At 38.0% G+C, this 17,542-nt stretch overlaps 1 protein-coding gene across 3 annotated transcripts in view; it reads left to right on the top strand.

Moving 5' to 3' along the window:
* The window catches only part of LOC136244209 (uncharacterized), a 45,065-nt gene that overhangs the window by 18,427 nt on the left and 9,096 nt on the right, over positions 1-17,542 (top strand). For 2 of the 3 annotated variants that reach the window (XM_066035758.1, XM_066035757.1), the window contains exons 2-3: positions 5,935-6,009; positions 11,658-11,744. In XM_066035758.1, coding sequence (XP_065891830.1) covers positions 5,935-6,009; positions 11,658-11,744 — 162 coding nt within the window. The remainder of the gene's footprint in view (positions 1-5,934; positions 6,010-11,657; positions 11,745-17,542) is intronic. The other variant, XM_066035759.1, reaches the window with a different exon arrangement.

Below are 17,542 nucleotides of genomic sequence, written 5' to 3'. Positions count from 1 at the left end.
AAACGCGAGTTGTTGTTTTGTGCCAGGGTTCTATTGGGGAATATACGGAGAAATTTTTTATTAGAAAATCTCGGATACTGGAATGCCTAATACTAGTTTGTTTAGTTTTTTTGTTAAAGCATACAACTAGCTATAAACATGTGACTGTTTCATCAGGGTGACTGCTGTATTAGAGTATCTCTAGTCAGCCTACGAAGATGTGCTTGCCCCAAAACGGGGTGTGGTCATCGTGGTTTCAATCGATTATTAGACTAGAGCATCTCAAATCAGCCTACCAACTTGAGAGTGTGTGGTCACAAATACAGCTAGCGTAAAAGGGGTGTGGTCTCGATCGATAGATGGATAATACGTAGAATTAAGAATGGGCGTGACCTTGTTATATATCGTGGAGTACTGGTACCTCCGTAAAGTCGGGGCCGTACAGTAGCATAGTCTAAGCTCCTCAAATAATTTTGTGGCATCTATTATGCTGCTTAAAGAAAGTGTTGACATGGAAAATTAACGCCTTGGTATGGTTTCGTTGGATGAAGAAGAAGACAAGCAGCCTGATTGAAGATAAAAGAAAAGACAAGATGCACAGGGCGCACACTCGTCGGAACCCCAAAAGCACATCCCACCGGTGAGTTTGTTGTTGTGGCATAAAATGGTGACTGTGCACTGTTTCGTTTGGGCTCTAGGCTTGCGACTGTGATCAGTGAGTGAGTGAGTGAGTAAGTGAGTGAGTGAGTGAGTGAGTGAGTGAGTGAGTGAGTGAGTGAGTGAGTGAGTGAGTGAGTGAGTGAGTGAGTGAGTGAGTGAGTGAGTGAGTGAGTGAGTGAGTGAGTGAGTGAGTGAGTGAGTGAGTGAGTGAGTGAGTGAGTGAGTGAGTGAGTGAGTGAGTGAGTGAGTGAGTGAGACGAAATTTCGAGTTTTGATGATTTTTAAAAAAATTCTGTATCCGGCTGCCAGTAAGTGTTTTCTTGTTTTTAATGCTACATTTGATGTTAGTTGGACTAATATTATTCCGTAAAGGTGATTTTTGTCACGTAAGAAGTTTCTAAACTGGTTTTTAATGGTGGTATTTTTGGCGGCGCGTGTCACTTTTGATGCAAACCCTACTTAAACAGTACTACTGTACTGTTTGATTTAAAAACAATTGGTAAAAAATGCAAGCTCCAGAAAAAAAATTATGCAAGTTTTTATTGCTTTGCTGGTCAGTGAATTGACACTCCAGTGGATCAATCCTGGGAATCACCGTGTTCCTCTATTCATAGAGAATTCAAAAATCCTTGTTTCATCTTCATCACAGGTGGATTTCTGAGTTACAGATGTTTGTTTACATTGCAGTGACAAAAGAATTTACGACAATCTTTCTTCAATGAATTTGCCTTCCTTCCAGATCACAGAAGAATACCTTTGGCAAAAACTATACCTTGGTGGATTCACAAATTCATGGCGAATACAGTGAGCAAAGATTCAACTCCGTATGCCGTTGTATCATTAAGTTATGATGGTTTATGTAAGCACCTGTAGATTACTTTCTCAATGTCTTCTGTACATATTGATTTATTCGCTTGTCCAGCTGTCTACTGCTGTATTTCCCACACTGCTTAACTCATGAAGCTAAAACTTAGCCAGTCCATTCCTCTGTCCCTGTAGACAATAAAGAACCAATAATCGCTAGTCAGTCTGCTTATCGTATTTCAGCCAAACTTGGTACCAAGATGCACCTATATACCTCCCTTCTGTGTGCCAAATTTCAAGGAAATTGGATATTGTGTTTGTGTTTTTGGCATTTATTGTAAGTGTGCAAAAAGACGGAGAAAAAAGCAAAGAAACTATGCCAATTTTTGAAGTTTCATATTCCAGGAATGCTTGAACTGATTTTACAGAATTTAGTTTGTGGAGTACTGATGTTGGCAGATGTGTCCACAGCAAAAATCGCAGTGTTTTGTAAAGGCAGCACGAAGTTATGAAGACGTGAAAATCTTGTTTTCTTCTCATGATAGGACTTGTCCGTTTACATTAACAAACGTAACAGCAACGTTACCTTCTCCCACCCATCATCAAAGCATTTAGGTATGTCTATAAAAGCAATCCAGTGGTAGAATTCGTATTGGCTGGGGTGATTGATCACCCAGCGCGGCAAGGCTATCAGCCTTCACTGGCTTGGGTGATTAGTTATACTGGCATGAACACCGTGGGCTATTAGCCTGCACTAATGCACGTGGTCAACTGTGCTTTATTGCTGCAAAGAGCACTTTATTGCACTCCAAAGAGTGCTTTATTGTACAAATAAAGCACTCTTTGTGGTGCAATAAAGCACTTTTTGTGGTCAGTAAAGCACCGTTTGCCCTAAAGTATACTTTATGAAATTTATATACAAGTACACTTTTTTTCTTTGATCTCGCCCACATAAAGTTCTATAAGAAAATATAATCTAATCAAAAACAGCTAAGCTGTAAAAAAAGGTGCGGCCCCAAAAAGGCCATGGTGAAAAAAGATGTGAAATCCAAGGTGGCGGCCAAGAAATGGCTGTGATGGTAGGTTAATGGTAAAACTTTTAATAACAATTCAGGTGAATTTTGTGCCAATTGACCAAGCGGCACCAAATTCACCTGAATTGTCGTTATTAAAATTTTTACCATTAACCTACCATCACAGCCATTTCTTGGCCGCCACCTTGGATTTCACATCTTTTTTCACCATGGCCTTTTTGGGGCCACACCTTTTTTTTACAGCTTAGCTGTTTTTGATTAGATTTCACTTCTTTTTGTATTTGTATATCCCAAAGCCAGCCTATGGCCGGCTTTCGGACTTTTTTAAACTATCCTTTTTTTCTTTACCACAGGAGGAAGAAAAGACGAAGCAGATGTACTTTAAATATTTTATCAGTAAATGTACAAATTATATATATATAATACATAATTATTACAGAACTCTCCATGGTGGTTTCTTTATAACTGAACACTCTACAAAGTGACTTCTTCTAGCTGATATTTCTACAGGGTGATTTGTTTGTAGCTGAACTCTCTACATGATGGTTTCTTCGCAGCTGAACTATCTACAAGGTAACTTCTTCTAGCTGATGTCTCTACAGTGTCACTTGTTTGTAGTTGAACTCTCTACATTATGGTTTCTTTGTAGCTGAACTCTCTACAAAGTAACTTCTTCTAGTTGAAGTCTCTACAGGGTCAGCTGAACTCTCTACATGGTGGTTTCTTTGCAACTGAACTCTCTACAAGGTGGCTTCTTCTAGCTGATCTTTCTACAGGATTTGTTTGTACTGTAGCTGAACTCTCTACATGATGGTTTTCTTTGCAGCTGAACTCTCTACAAGGTAACTTCTTCTAGCTGATGTCTCTACAGGGTCACTTATTTGTAGTTGAACTCTCTACATGATGGTTTCTTTGTAGCTGAACTCTCTACATGATGGTTTCTTTGTAGCTGAACTCTCTACAAAGTAACTTCTTCTAGCTGATGTCTCTACAGGGTCACTAGTTTGTAGCTGAACTCTCTACATGGTGGTTTCTTTGTAACTGAACTCTCTACAAGGTGACTCCTGTTCACGGAGAACCCAAGTTGCATCTTGGTAGAGGACTGCGCTCATATGTTATGATTGTTTAATGAAGTGCCTGTAGTTTATTTTCCATATTGTCACTGCACAAATCAATTTTTTTTTGTTGTTTCCACTTTTGTAGCGCTGTAACTTCAAAAGTTCTTGGCTTCTAGAACTAAAACTTTGGTTGACCATCCCTCTGGCTATCTAGATAAATAAAATGGAATTCAAAAAATTTGCTAACATATGGGGTTCTTGCAGATCCGGTCACATATACATTTTATATTTGAAAGTTAGTATGTTTGTGCATTATACAAAGGTTCAGATATGAAGTAGTGAACTAGGGTTCAAAACAATAAGCAGTGAGTCTAAATGCCACTGCAACATATACAAAATCACTGAGTGAAGTTCTTCTTTATTCAAAAAAATTAACTCCTTTAGAGGTGACAAAGAATTGATTCTTTCATGCATTTGTTTTTTCCAAGAGCAATTCGATTATGGAATCACCTACCCGATCACCTTGTGGAAATTGATAATGTTGATACTCTATTAGCTACTTAATTTTGTTCACTAATCATGTACATTATTCTCGTGTACATTATATATTGTAGTTAAAGCACTGCCGCGCATGTGTATGGAAAATACAGCACGAGGGGGCATATCGAGAGGCTAGTACAGCACAAGGCGTAGCTGAGTGCTGTATTTGCCTTGAGACACTCCCCGAGTGCTGTATTTTTCATACACACAAGCATAGGTGGTGCCTTAACTGTTATACTGTACTTCCTGGTTGTCTGGCTTGGAGCGATTTTCTATAGTACTTAAACCGCTGCAATTTTCAATGATCAGGATATCAGTAACTGTTTAACTAATCTATTTCTAGTCATAGAACAAACTAATTGGATTGGTTTGGCTGGTTTTAGCGATTTACAATGTCACGCACATGATCAATCGTGCTGTCTTAGTGGAGTTGTGCTTAAAAAAGTAATTGTTTATACAATCTATTCTTAGCTGTAGAACGAACTTGTAGGATTAGTTTGGCTGGTTTTAGCGATTTACGGTGTGTTGTTTACGTAACATTCCTTAAATAAATTCTCCACATAGCTGTACTGTATTTGCCCAAGTGTGCTGTATTTGCTCAATTAGCTGCATAACTGTACTGTATGACTCATACAGTACAGTTATGCAGTTGATTAGTACTGTATGGACAATACGATACGCTGCATCGCTTTGATCCTCCCACACAAAGTACAATATACAGTAATAATAATAATAATAATAAGAACAAATATAATAATAATAAAATATTTTAAGTGTCAAATGCGCCCATATGCATTGGGTGGTTTTCCAAAATTCGGTCACATATATTAAGCATACTACTGTGACACATAATCATACTTTGATTGTTGTTTGTATATCTTTTCTGCATACATTCCAGCTGAACATTAACATTATAGCGACTGCATACGTGGTAGCCAGCTACAAAGTGTTTTTTTCTCCACTGATTATAATACAACCATAGATCCTTTACGCCCCCTATGATACAACTGATTTATTATTCATCAGTTAGAGTGTAAAACCTCAAGGGGGAGTATTTACTGCTTTGTGAAATTCTTACCCATAGATTAGAACTGTTTATAGGGTTTGGTTGAGGTGAAGCTTTTGTACATTATAGGACTGCCAAGGTGTTGAATACCATATTTAAGTACAGGGCTATTATTTCCTTGAAGTAATTTTGGACCCAGCTTTTAACCAAGGCTGGCATCTATATTCAGGCTCAATTGTATATTTCAACACACAATGCGAAGAGTAATTGTGGACAAAGCAACGCTGGGAGTGCTTATACAATCAACTTATAGTTTGGAATGTTCAATTGCAACAATGAAATACTAGGTGAAGTATGTTTATCCTGTATATATAGCCATATGGACTCTTAATTGTGCAGCACATTACTTAATGACTCAAAACTCTCATGTCCATAAATATTAGGCCCATGTCTTTGCATGTAAGGACATTAATTTTGTTCTTAGCACCTTAAGAATTAAATTGAGATCGGTGTACGATAATACAGTACTACTGTGCTGTATTATAAGCAAGGTTTGCTCTACACCCTTGCTTCAGCAGCCTGTAGATGACAATTGACAGCTGTTAGAAGCTTCATTTAAGGGCGAATTTATTCTTAGATGATGAGTGCTTTGGTTGGCTGCTTCAATACATACATTGAATTGTTGGGAACCACGCTATAAGAATTAGTCAGACAGATGGTTTTTCAGCCTTATGCATATAGATGGTAATTGTCGATTATGTACATGCAAGTTTATTATTCTACAATATGGTCTTATGAAAGTGTTTTAGATTGTTCAATGATGTTATTGTGTTCTGCTGCCTTCATCATATAGCTACAAATGTTTCAACCCCCATTGCAACACCACCCACTGGTAATTCAACAAACCAGGGCTCAGGTGGAGATGAAGGTAGGCACCGTCATGCTTTAATGTTGTTTGTTTATGCATATACATATCTCATTATATGTGACTGGATCTGCAAGAATCCCATATGCTTGTGCAAGCCTAATTTTACATTAGAATATAATAAATGCAATGGGTGGAGTATTTTACAAAATCGTAAAATATATTTGTAAATTATTAAGTGCTTCTTTCACAGTGAAGGAAGGTGATAAAAGGTATAAACCTTCATAGCATCATGATCCCCAAAGCAAGAGGAGTTATCTTTGTTTCGTGTCAGTACTCCCAAGGAGATGGAAGGTATGAGCGTTAGTCTGCCTTAATTGCGTTGGACGAATAGTTCACTATCATGTATTCTCACATTTTTGCCTTTGCCCTGGATGTAGGAAAGGCCTAAAAGACAAAATTTACCCAGCAATAAATTCACCTGTTCACGGAGAACCCAAGTTGCATCTTGGTAGAGGACTGCGCTCATATGTTATGATTGTTTAATGAAGTGCCTGTAGTTTATTTTCCATATTGTCACTGCACAAATCAATTTTTTTTTGTTGTTTCCACTTTTGTAGCGCTGTAACTTCAAAAGTTCTTGGCTTCTAGAACTAAAACTTTGGTTGACCATCCCTCTGGCTATCTAGATAAATAAAATGGAATTCAAAAAATGTGCTAACATATGGGGTTCTTGCAGATCCGGTCACATATACATTTTATATTTGAAAGTTAGTATGTTTGTGCATTATACAAAGGTTCAGATATGAAGTAGTGAACTAGGGTTCAAAACAATAAGCGGTGAGTCTAAATGCCACTGCAACATGTACAAAATCACTGAGTGAAGTTCTTCTTTATTCAAAAAAATTAACTCCTTTAGAGGTGACAAAGAATTGATTCTTTCATGCATTTGTTTTTTCCAAGAGCAATTCGATTATGGAATCACCTACCCGATCACCTTGTGGAAATTGATAATGTTGATACTCTACTAGCTACTTAATTTTGTTCACTAATCATGTACATTGTTCTCGTGTACATTATATATTGTAGTTAAAGCACTGCCGCGCATGTGTATGGAAAATACAGCACGAGGGGGCATGTCGAGAGGCTAATACAGCACAAGGCGTAGCCGAGTGCTGTATTTGCCTTGAGACACTCCCCGAGTGCTGTATTTTTCATACACACAAGCATAGGTGGTGCCTTAACTGTTATACTGTACTTCTTGGTCGTCTGGCTCGGAGTGATTTTCTCTAGTACTCAAACCACTGCAATTTTCAATGATCAGGATATCAGTAACTGTTTAACTAATCTATTTTTAGTCGTAGAATAAACTAATTGGATTGGTTTGGCTGGTTTTAGCGATTTACAATGTCACGCACATGATCAATCGTGCTGTCTTAGTGGAGTTGTGCTTAAAAAAAGTAATTGTTTATACAATCTATTCCTAGCTGTAGAACGAACTTGTAGGATTAGTTTGGCTGGTTTTAGCGATTTACGGTGTGTTGTTTACGTAACATTCCTTAAATAAATTCTCCACATAGCTGTACTGTATTTGCCCAAGTGTGCTGTATTTGCCAAATTAAGCGCATAACTGTACTGTATTTGCTCAATTAGCTGCATAACTGTACTGTATGACTCATTCAGTACGGTTATGCAGTTGATTAGTACTGTATGGACAATACGATATGCTGCATCGCTTGATCCTCCCACACAAAGTACAATATACAGTAATAATAATAATAATAATAAGAACAAATATAATAATAATAAAATATTTTAAGTGTCAAATGCGCCCATATGCATTGGGTGGTTTTCCAAAATTCGGTCACATATATTAAGCATACTACTGTGACACATAATCATACTTTGATTGTTGTTTGTATATCTTTTCTGCATACATTCCAGCTGAACATTAACATTATAGCGACTGCATACGTGGTAGCCAGCTACAAAGTGTTTTTTTTCTCCACTGATTATAATACAACCATAGATCCTTTACGCCCCCTATGATACAACTGATTTATTATTCATCAGTTAGAGTGTAAAACTCAAGGGGGAGTATTTACTGCTTTGTGAAATTCTTACCCATAGGTTAGAACTGTTTATAGGGTTTGGTTGAGGTGAAGCTTTTGTACATTATAGGACATGCCAAGGTGTTGAATACCATATTTAAGTACAGGGCTATTATTTCCTTGAAGTAATTTTGGACCCAGCTTTTAACCAAGGCTGGCATCTATATTCAGGCTCAATTGTATATTTCAGTACACAATGCGAAGAGTAATTGTGGACAAAGCAATGCTGGGAGTGCTTATACAATCAACTTATAGTTTGGAATGTTCAATTGCAACAATGAAATACTAGGTGAAGTATGTTTATCCTGTATATATAGCCATATGGACTCTTGTGCAGCACATTACTTAATGACTAAAATTATAGTATAGTTTTTGCGCTCTGGCATTTAAGCACACCAAGATGAGTATTCTATAGTTTGGGATAAGGTACTCAGTGTGTATTTGAGCCCAGACATTTGTGTGAACCCATTTTTAATATGGTACCCTACATTACTCAGTGATTTTGATACAGTTAGAAACTCTTTTCACTAATTTATATTATATGAACTCTTGGTTATACAGTACTGTAGTAAAGCAGAAACAAAATGGTTCCCACTTTCATCAAAAATCAATATCTTACACATTGAAAGGCATTTACACAAGAGTCTATATCTAACATCAATTCAAACATTAAAACCATCCTTACAAAAGTTATAATGGTTTACCTTTTGAAACATAATACCAAAACCTGCCAAAATCTGGACTGCCTGCCTGCATACCTGTCTGCCTGCCTGCCCACCCGCCTGGCGGGCCAGCCAGCCAGCTTTCAAGGCTATGACTACTACTGAAGAAGAGTCATCTACTACCTCCTGTTACCCATTCACAAACTGTAATTGTCATCCAGCCACCGGATTGTTTGAGATTCTAGCCTAGAGAGGAAAAGATATTGTTGTAATTGTGTAACTGTATACGTATTTATAATTCTGTGTGGTGTGCTACTTTTGGAATAAGATCTTTGAGCATGTGTTTTGTCACTGCAGAAATGTGTAAAGTGTTGATAGGAAAAATCGTTGCCTAAATGTTGCATGATGATGACAACCAGCATGATTAACCCTTAAACCTGGAAAGAAATTTTGGTAATGCATTTTTGCACAATATGGCGGACTAGGGCTGGGACAAATATTGAAATTTACCTTCGAACATTTGCTAATAAAATGTTTGAACATACTAAGTTTCGGTGTTAGCTTTCAAGTTACAGGTTTTCTTGTATTTATGCACATCCTTCTTAAGTTTTGTCTTTCTAAACCTATTTAATAAGTTTGTAGGCATTTTGGAAGTGCATGCAGTACTGAATGACGCGATCAATCGATTGCAAATGGGCGTGTCCACTATACTGCAATCATGCATAGGTAAACACCAAGTAATGATGTTTTCTATGCATGTTATAAGGTGTTTTAAGGCTGCAACTATGGTAGCAACCTGAACTGTGATGGTTTAAAAGTGGGTGTGGCATACAAAGATCGATCGCGAAGAGATGAACATTGATCACGCGAGAGGAATAAGTAGCTGCAATAAAGATAACAACGTTTATTTGTAATTTTTTTGTAGGCTATGAGTGCACTACGAAGCTTCAAAGGATACTTTTATAATTCACAGTTTACTTAACCTTCGAATCCATGAAACATTCGAAGCTTCATCCCAGCCCTAATATGGACATGCATGGCAATACTAGGTGGAGTAACTTAATTCTTATAGCCTACAACTATACATTTATTAAAAGTCTGTTCACTGGGATACTTGGAGAAGGTTAAATGATCATTGAAACTACAGTGGCTTACTTGTTATGAAGCTCTGAACAACGGCGAGTTGTGTCTCTATGTTTCAAAATTCTAGCCATATAATGATTGTGGGTTTAATCACTTGAGACTTATATGGCCTGATTGTTGCAAGGTGATAGGAGTAACTACCATCAAGTTATGGATCATTTTATAAAGGTATGTAAAGGGTTTGTGTGTTTCCTTACTGAAAAGTTACTTACATGCCTAGTTCTGGCTTCACCATTTACCATTAAGGTAAAACCATAGGTATCATTTTAATCCTTGTTACATCACGAGTAGAATGATGTAAATTGCGTAGCCATAGGACAGACGTTTTGAAGGTTACAGTGCTTTGTGCAAAGCATTGTATTTGATTTTGCAGGTTTAAAGGTTAAAGATAAATGAAAAGCTAAGGCATAAAAAGCAGACACTCCAAAAGGCACATGCCAGATGTGAGTTTATAGCATTGTAATGTAAATGGAGGCTGTATGATATGTCATTTAACTGCTGTATGATATGTCATGCAACTGTGGTCAGGCTGGCAGGCAGGTAGGTCAGGCTGGCAGGCTGGATAGCTGGCAAACTAAAATTTGGATTTTGGTGATTTTTGGATTAAGTAGTCATTTTTCTGAAAGGTTTTCATGACATATTTTACATTAGAAATGATAAAACTCTTCGATGGTGGTATTTTTCATTGTATTTTTGAATTAAATAATTGTTTTTTTTAAATAAGAATTTTCTCTTTTTAAACAGCACATTTGACATTAAAATGATTAGTGTAGGAAACTTTCTGAACTGTTGCACAAAATAATTTTGTGTGTCACTTTCGAGAACGATGAGTGTTAATGGCATGTTAATGTTAGTGCTAAATCCGTCCAATAATGGAGCAATTGGTGCTAATTGTGAAGAATTTGAGTAGATACAGATAGCTGCTTTTCATCACACAAAATATTTTGTGACTATTTTTGGTGGCAGCATTTTGGAAGGTGCCATTTTGATTTGGATATACAGTACTACCATACTGCATGATTGAGATCATTTACAGGCTTTAATTTGGTCCATTTTGGACCAGTAGAGTACTAACTGAGCATAGCAGTATTATAGGCTGTGTAGTGATAGATGTGCATCGTCTGAGACTTCTCCTGCTGGCATGGTACCTACAGCTTCTGACTTCCAAACCATGTGTACAGGGTAGGATGGCAGTATGATGGTTTGTTGTCTTCATAGGGTGAGACAGGAGGAGTGGGCCAGAGAGTAGGTAGCTAAGGTATAACTGTACAGCAGTTGGTTTTTTATCCTGAACCATGCAATCTTGGACAAACTACCAGTAATAATCTGCCCAATGCAATGAGAACAGAATTCTCATCTGAAGTCACTGGATGGGCAAGTGATAGATTCTTAAGGTATGGTATAAGTCCGTGATGCATGCACTGCAGCTGCTACGACTGGTGAATAGGTACATCTTGGATCAAAGTGACTTCAAACGGTGAAGAAATCAAGGATGTAGCCTTAACCTTGCAGTTATGCTTGGTTCAAGACTTCAGTCATTTCATCAACTAGTCAACCAGCTAGCACAAAATTCAATTAATGTTTTAAAAATTTCACAGAAACTTGTTGTAAAGGTTTGGGATCAGTCTGCAGGCATTTTTGGGCTTTAACCAATACTGCCAAGCTGTCATGAAGGGAAGATGAGGCTGGATTTAGGGTGATAGTTTTGGCCAGAGAGTCTGAACCATCATGATCCCTACTATAAAGTACTACTGTACTGTATGTATGTGTATTCTAATTGCATTATTATTTTTAGGTGGCCTTTATACGGCTTTCATTACAACAGCAGGTTTACTTGTAGTCATTGTTATACTATTTCTGGTACTTGTGGTCCTTTACAAAGGTATGTATGTACATACAGATATGATGACTACATATATTCATTATGTGTATAATGCTGCACATTGTGACAGTTTTTCTCTATGTATAAACTTAAATGGGTATAGACTACTAGTAGTAGAGCACATAGCACCACAAGTGAGCATTTCGTGCATTTTGTGATACAATTATGAAACTTTCCACATGATTGTGCTCCTCCTAACATATGTTTTTTGATATAGAGCCATCATGGATTTAACCTTTGGTCACCTTTACAGTCTATTTTCATTGAAAATTAATCATTTTTGTCCTTTAATCATTTTGTCCTCTTGATCATTTTTGTCCTTATCTCCCTGAGGCATTATATTACACTGTTGAAACATGGTATCAAATTAAAGGTGTTGATCTAAGAACTATATTGACTTTTGTTTGAAGTTAGTATCTCGTTCCACTACGAAGTTATGATTGTTTTTATGTTATAAAATTCTTCGCCCTTGGGGTATAAATTACTAATGGGAAAGTAATTCATAGAATTTCATGGCTAATATCAAGACACACGGTAGTGTGTCGTGCGGCCCAAGAAGCCGGCGCGCAACCCCGTGAGTATATTGACAGGAAGAAAGAAAACGCAATTTTCGCACCTCCGTAGCTCTGTGCTGCCTTGATGAAACAAGACAAATTTTGCTGTGTACATTCCCTCCACCTTCAGTACTCCACATTCCAAATTTGAGCGAAATCGCTTCAGTCATGCCTGAGATATGCGACTTCAAAAATTGGCTTAGTTTCTTCGTTTTTTTTCTTCTTCTTCTTATTTTTCTTCCTCTTTTCGCACACTTACAAAACCTGCTATAAAACGCGAACGCGTTATCCGATTGCCTTGAAATTTGGCACACAGAAGGGGGGTATACAGGCGCATCTCTGTACCAACTTTGGCTGGAATACCATAAACAGGCAAAGAGTTATGAGCGATTATGCACGAAAAATAACACCAATATGTTGTCACGCCTACAGGGTAAACCGCGTATGGGAAGAAGCTGAAAATCGGTGGGTGAATAGGTTAACTATTGAACCTCAAACCTTTTGTGGTTTGAAAGAAATCGAGCTAAAAACCAGGAAGATACAGCGAAATAATCAACAGTGTGTAACAATTACGCAATCGAGATTAGCTAATTTTTATTATTATTATTATTATTATTATGCTTGCCACGCCTACCAGATAAACCACTTGGGGTAATGCTTTGAAAATCGCTGTACAGATGGAGTTATCATCTTAGAAAGGCTCTTCAATGGTGTAGAAGAATCAGACATAAAGCCACGGAGTTATAACACGAAATCCAACTTGGTGTAGCAAGTGCGAGATCGAGATACTCTAATAGAACAGTCATCCTAATAGAGCAGTCACCCTGAACAGAATTCAAGAGATCAGTTAGAAATAAGTAACCTGTATAGAGATCAGCTACAAACAAATCACCCTGTAGAGAGTTCAGCTACAAACAATTCACCCTGTTCAGACATCAGTTAGAAGAAGTTTTCTTGTAGAGAGTTCAGTTACAAACAAATCACCCTGTTGAAAGATCAGCTAGAAGATGTCACCTTACAGATAGTTCAGTTACAAAGAAACCACCATGTAGAGAATTCAGCTACAAACCAGTGACCCTGTAGATACATCAGCTAGAAGAAGTTACCTTGTAGAGAGTTCAGCTACAAAGAAACCATTCTGTAAAGAGCTCAGCTGCAAACAAATCACCTATACAGAATTCAGCTACAAACAAATCACCCTGTAGAGAGATCAGCTAGAAGAAGTTACCTTGTAGATAGTTCAGCTACAAACAAATCACCCTGTAGAGAGATCAGTTAGAAGAAGTTACCTTGTAGATAGTTCAGCTACAAACAATTCACCCTGTACAGAGCTTAGTTAAAAGAGGTTTCCTTGTAGAGAGTTCAGCTACAGACAAATCACCCTGTAGAGAGATCAGTTAGAAGAAGTTACCTTGTAGATCGTTCAGCTACAAACAATTCACCCTGTAAAGAGATCAGCTAGAAGAAGTTACCTTGTAGAGAGTTCAGCTACAAAGAAACCATCATGTAGAGAATTCAGCCGCAAACAAATCATGTATAGAGAGTTCAGCTACAAAAAAATCTCCCTTTAGAGAGATCAGCTAGAAGAAGTTTCCTTGTAGAGAGTTCTGCTACAAACAAATCACCCTGTAGAAAGATCAGCTAGAAGAAATCACCTTGTAGAGAGTTCAACTTCAAAGAAGCAATCATGTGAGAGTTCAGGTACAAACAAATTGTCCTGTAGAGAGATCAGCTAGAAGAAGTTACCTTGTAGAGAGTTCAGCTACAAAGAAACCATCATGTAGATAGTTCAGGTACAAACAAATCACCCTGTAGAAAGATCAGCTATAGAAGAAATCACCTAGTAGAGAGTTCAGCTACAAAGAAACTATCATGTAGAGAGTTCAACTACAAACAAATCACCCTGTAGAAAGATCAGCTATAGAAGAAATCACCTTGTAGAGAGTTCAGCTACAAAGAAACTATCATGTAGAGAGTTCAACTACAAACAAATCACCCTGTAGAAAGATCAGCTATAGAAGAAATCACCTTGTAGAGAGTTCAGCTACAAAGGAACCATCATGTAGAGAGTTCAGCTGCAAACAAATCGGCCTGTAGAGAGATCAGCTAGAAGAAATTACCTTGTAGAGAGTTCAGCTACAAAGAAACCATCATGTAGAGAGTTCATCTGCAAACAAATCACCTGTAGAGAGTTAAGCTACAAACAAATCTCCCTGTAGAGAGATCAGCTAGAAGAAGTCACCTTGCAGGGAGTTCAGTTACAAAGAAATAAACCATGTAGAGAGTTCAGCTGCAAACAAATCACCTGTAGAGAGTTCAGCTAGAAACATGTCACCCTGTAGAGAGATCAGCTAGAAACAAGTCACCTTGTAGAGAGTTCAGCTAGAAGAAGTCACATTGTAGAGCTACAAAGAAACTACCATGTAGAGTTCAGCTGCAAACAAATCACCCTGTAGAGAACTCAGCTACAAACAAATCGCCCTGTAGAAAGATTAGCTAGAAGAAGTTACCTTATAGGGAGTTCAGCTATGAACAGATCACCCTGTAGAGAGTTCAGCTACAAACAAATCACCCTGTAGAGAGTTCAGCTACAAACAAATCACCCTGTAGAGAGTTCAGTTACAAAGAAACCACCATGTAGAGAGTTCAGCTGCAAAAAAATCAATCACTCTGTTGAGAGTTCAGCTAGAAGAAGTCACCTTGTAGAGAGTTAAGCTGCAAATAAATTACCCTGTAGAGAATTCAGCTACAAACAAATCACCCTGTAGAAAGATCAGCTAGAAGAAGTTACCTTGTAGAGAGTTCAGCTACAAAGAAACCACATGTAGAGAGTTCAGCTGCAAACAAATCACCTGTAGAGAGTTCAGCTAGAAACAAGTCACCCTGTAGAGAGATCAGCTAAAAACAAGTCACCCTGTAGAGAGTTCAGCTAGAAGGAGTAACATTGTAGAGAGTTCAGCTACAAAGAAACTACCACGTAGAGAGTTCAGCTGCAAACAAATCATCCTGTAGAGAGTTCAGCTAGAAGAAGTCACCTTTTAGAGAGTTCAGCTACAAAGCAACCACCATGTAAAGAGTTCAGCTGCAAAAAACTCAATCACCTTGTAGAAAGATCGGCTAGAAGAAGTTACCTTGTAGAGAGTTCAGCTACAAAGCAACCACCATGTAAAGAGTTCAGCTGCAAAAAACTCAATCACCTTGTAGAAAGATCGGCTAGAAGAAGTTACCTTGTAGAGAGTTCAGCTACAAAGAAACCACCATGTAGAGAGTTCAGCTGCAAACAAATCACCTATAGAGAGTTCAGCTAGAAACAAGTCACCCTGTAGAGAGTTCAGCTTGAAGAAGTCACATTGTAGAGAGTTCAGCTACAATGAAACTCCCATGTAGAGAGTTCAGCTGCAAACAAATCACCCTGTAGAGAACTCAGCTACAAACAAATATGCAGTGGTAAAAGATCAGCTAGAAGAAGTTACCTTGTAGAGAGTTCAGCTACAACGAAACCACCATGTAGAGAGTTCAGCTACAAACAAATCACCTGTAGAGAGTTCAGCTAGAAACAAGTCACCCTGTAGAGAGATCAGCTAGAAACAAGTCACCTTGTAGAGAGTTCAGCTAGAAGAAGTCACGTTGTAGAGAGTTCAGCTACAAAGAAACCACCATTTAGAGAGTTCAGCTGCAAACAAATCACCCAGTAGAAAGTTCAGCTATGAACAGATCACCCTGTTGAGAGTTCAGTTAGAAACAAGGAATCCTGTAGAGAGATCACCTAGAAGTATCGCCTTGTAGAGGGTTCAGCTACAAACAAATCACCTGTAGAGAGTTCAGCTACAAACAAATCACCCTGTAGAGAGATCAGCTAGAAGAAGTCACCTTGTAGAGAGTTCAGCTATAAAGAAACCACCATGTAGAGAATTCAGCTGCAAACAAACACCCTGTAGAGAACTCAGCTACAAACAAATCGCCCTGTAGAAAGATCAGCTAGAAGAAGTTACCTTGTAGGGATTTCAGCTACAAACAAATCACCCTGTAGAGAGTTCAGCTACAAAGAAACCATTCTGTAAAGAGCTCAGCTGCAAACAAATCGCTTGTACAGAATTCAGTTACAAACAAATCACCCTGTAGAGAGATCAGCTAGAAGAAATTACCTTGTAGATAGTTCAGCTACAAACAAATCACCCTGTAGAAAGATCAGTTAAAAGAAGTTACCTTGGAGAAAGTTCATCTACAAAGAAACCATTTTGTAAAGAGCTCAGCTGCAAACAAATCACCTGTACAGAATTCAACTATGAACAAATCACTCTGTAGAGAGATCAGCTATAAGAAGTTACCTTGTAGATAGTTCAGCTGCTACAAACAAATCTCCCTGTAGAGAGATCAGCTAGAAGAAATTACCTTGAAGAGAGTTCAGCTACAAAGAAACCACCATGTAGAGAGTTCAGCTGCAAAGAAATCACCCTGTAGAAAATTCTGCCAGAAACAAATTGCCCTGTAGAAAGATCAGTTAGAAGAAGTTACCTTTTAGAGAGTTCAGCTACAAAGAAACCATTCTGTAAAGAGCTCAGCTGCAAACAAATCACCTATACAGAATTCAGCTACAAACACATCATCCTGTAGAGAGATCAGCTATAAGAAGTTACCTTGTAGATAGTTCAGCTACAAACAAATCTCCCTGTAGAGAGATCAGCTAGAAGAAATTACCTTGAAGAGAGTTCAGCTACAAAGAAACCACCATGTAGAGAGTTCAGCTGCAAAGAAATCACCCTGTAGAAAATTCTGCCAGAAACAAATTGCCCTGTAGAAAGATCAGTTAGAAGAAGTTACCTTTTAGAGAGTTCAGCTACAAAGAAACCATTCTGTAAAGAGCTCAGCTGCAAACAAATCACCTATACAGAATTCAGCTACAAACACATCATCCTGTAGAGAGATCAGCTATAAGAAGTTACCTTGTAGATAGTTCAGCTACAAACAAATCTCCCTGTAGAGAGATCAGCTAGAAGAAATTACCTTGAAGAGAGTTCAGCTACAAAGAAACCACCATGTAGAGAGTTCAGCTGCAAAGAAATCACCCTGTAGAAAATTCTGCCAGAAACAAATTGCCCTGTAGAAAGATCAATTAGAAGAAGTTACCTTTTAGAGAGTTCAGCTACAAAGAAACCATTCTGTAAAGAGCTCAGCTGCAAACAAATCACCTGTACAGAATTCAGCTACAAACACATCACCCTGTAGAGAGATCAGCTAGAAGTT

The sequence above is a fragment of the Dysidea avara genome, chromosome 14, assembly GCF_963678975.1.
Source record: "Dysidea avara chromosome 14, odDysAvar1.4, whole genome shotgun sequence".
Taxonomy (NCBI): domain Eukaryota; kingdom Metazoa; phylum Porifera; class Demospongiae; order Dictyoceratida; family Dysideidae; genus Dysidea; species Dysidea avara.
Note: the sequence above shows the minus strand (reverse complement) of the source record. Positions and strands in the feature narration are given on the sequence as shown.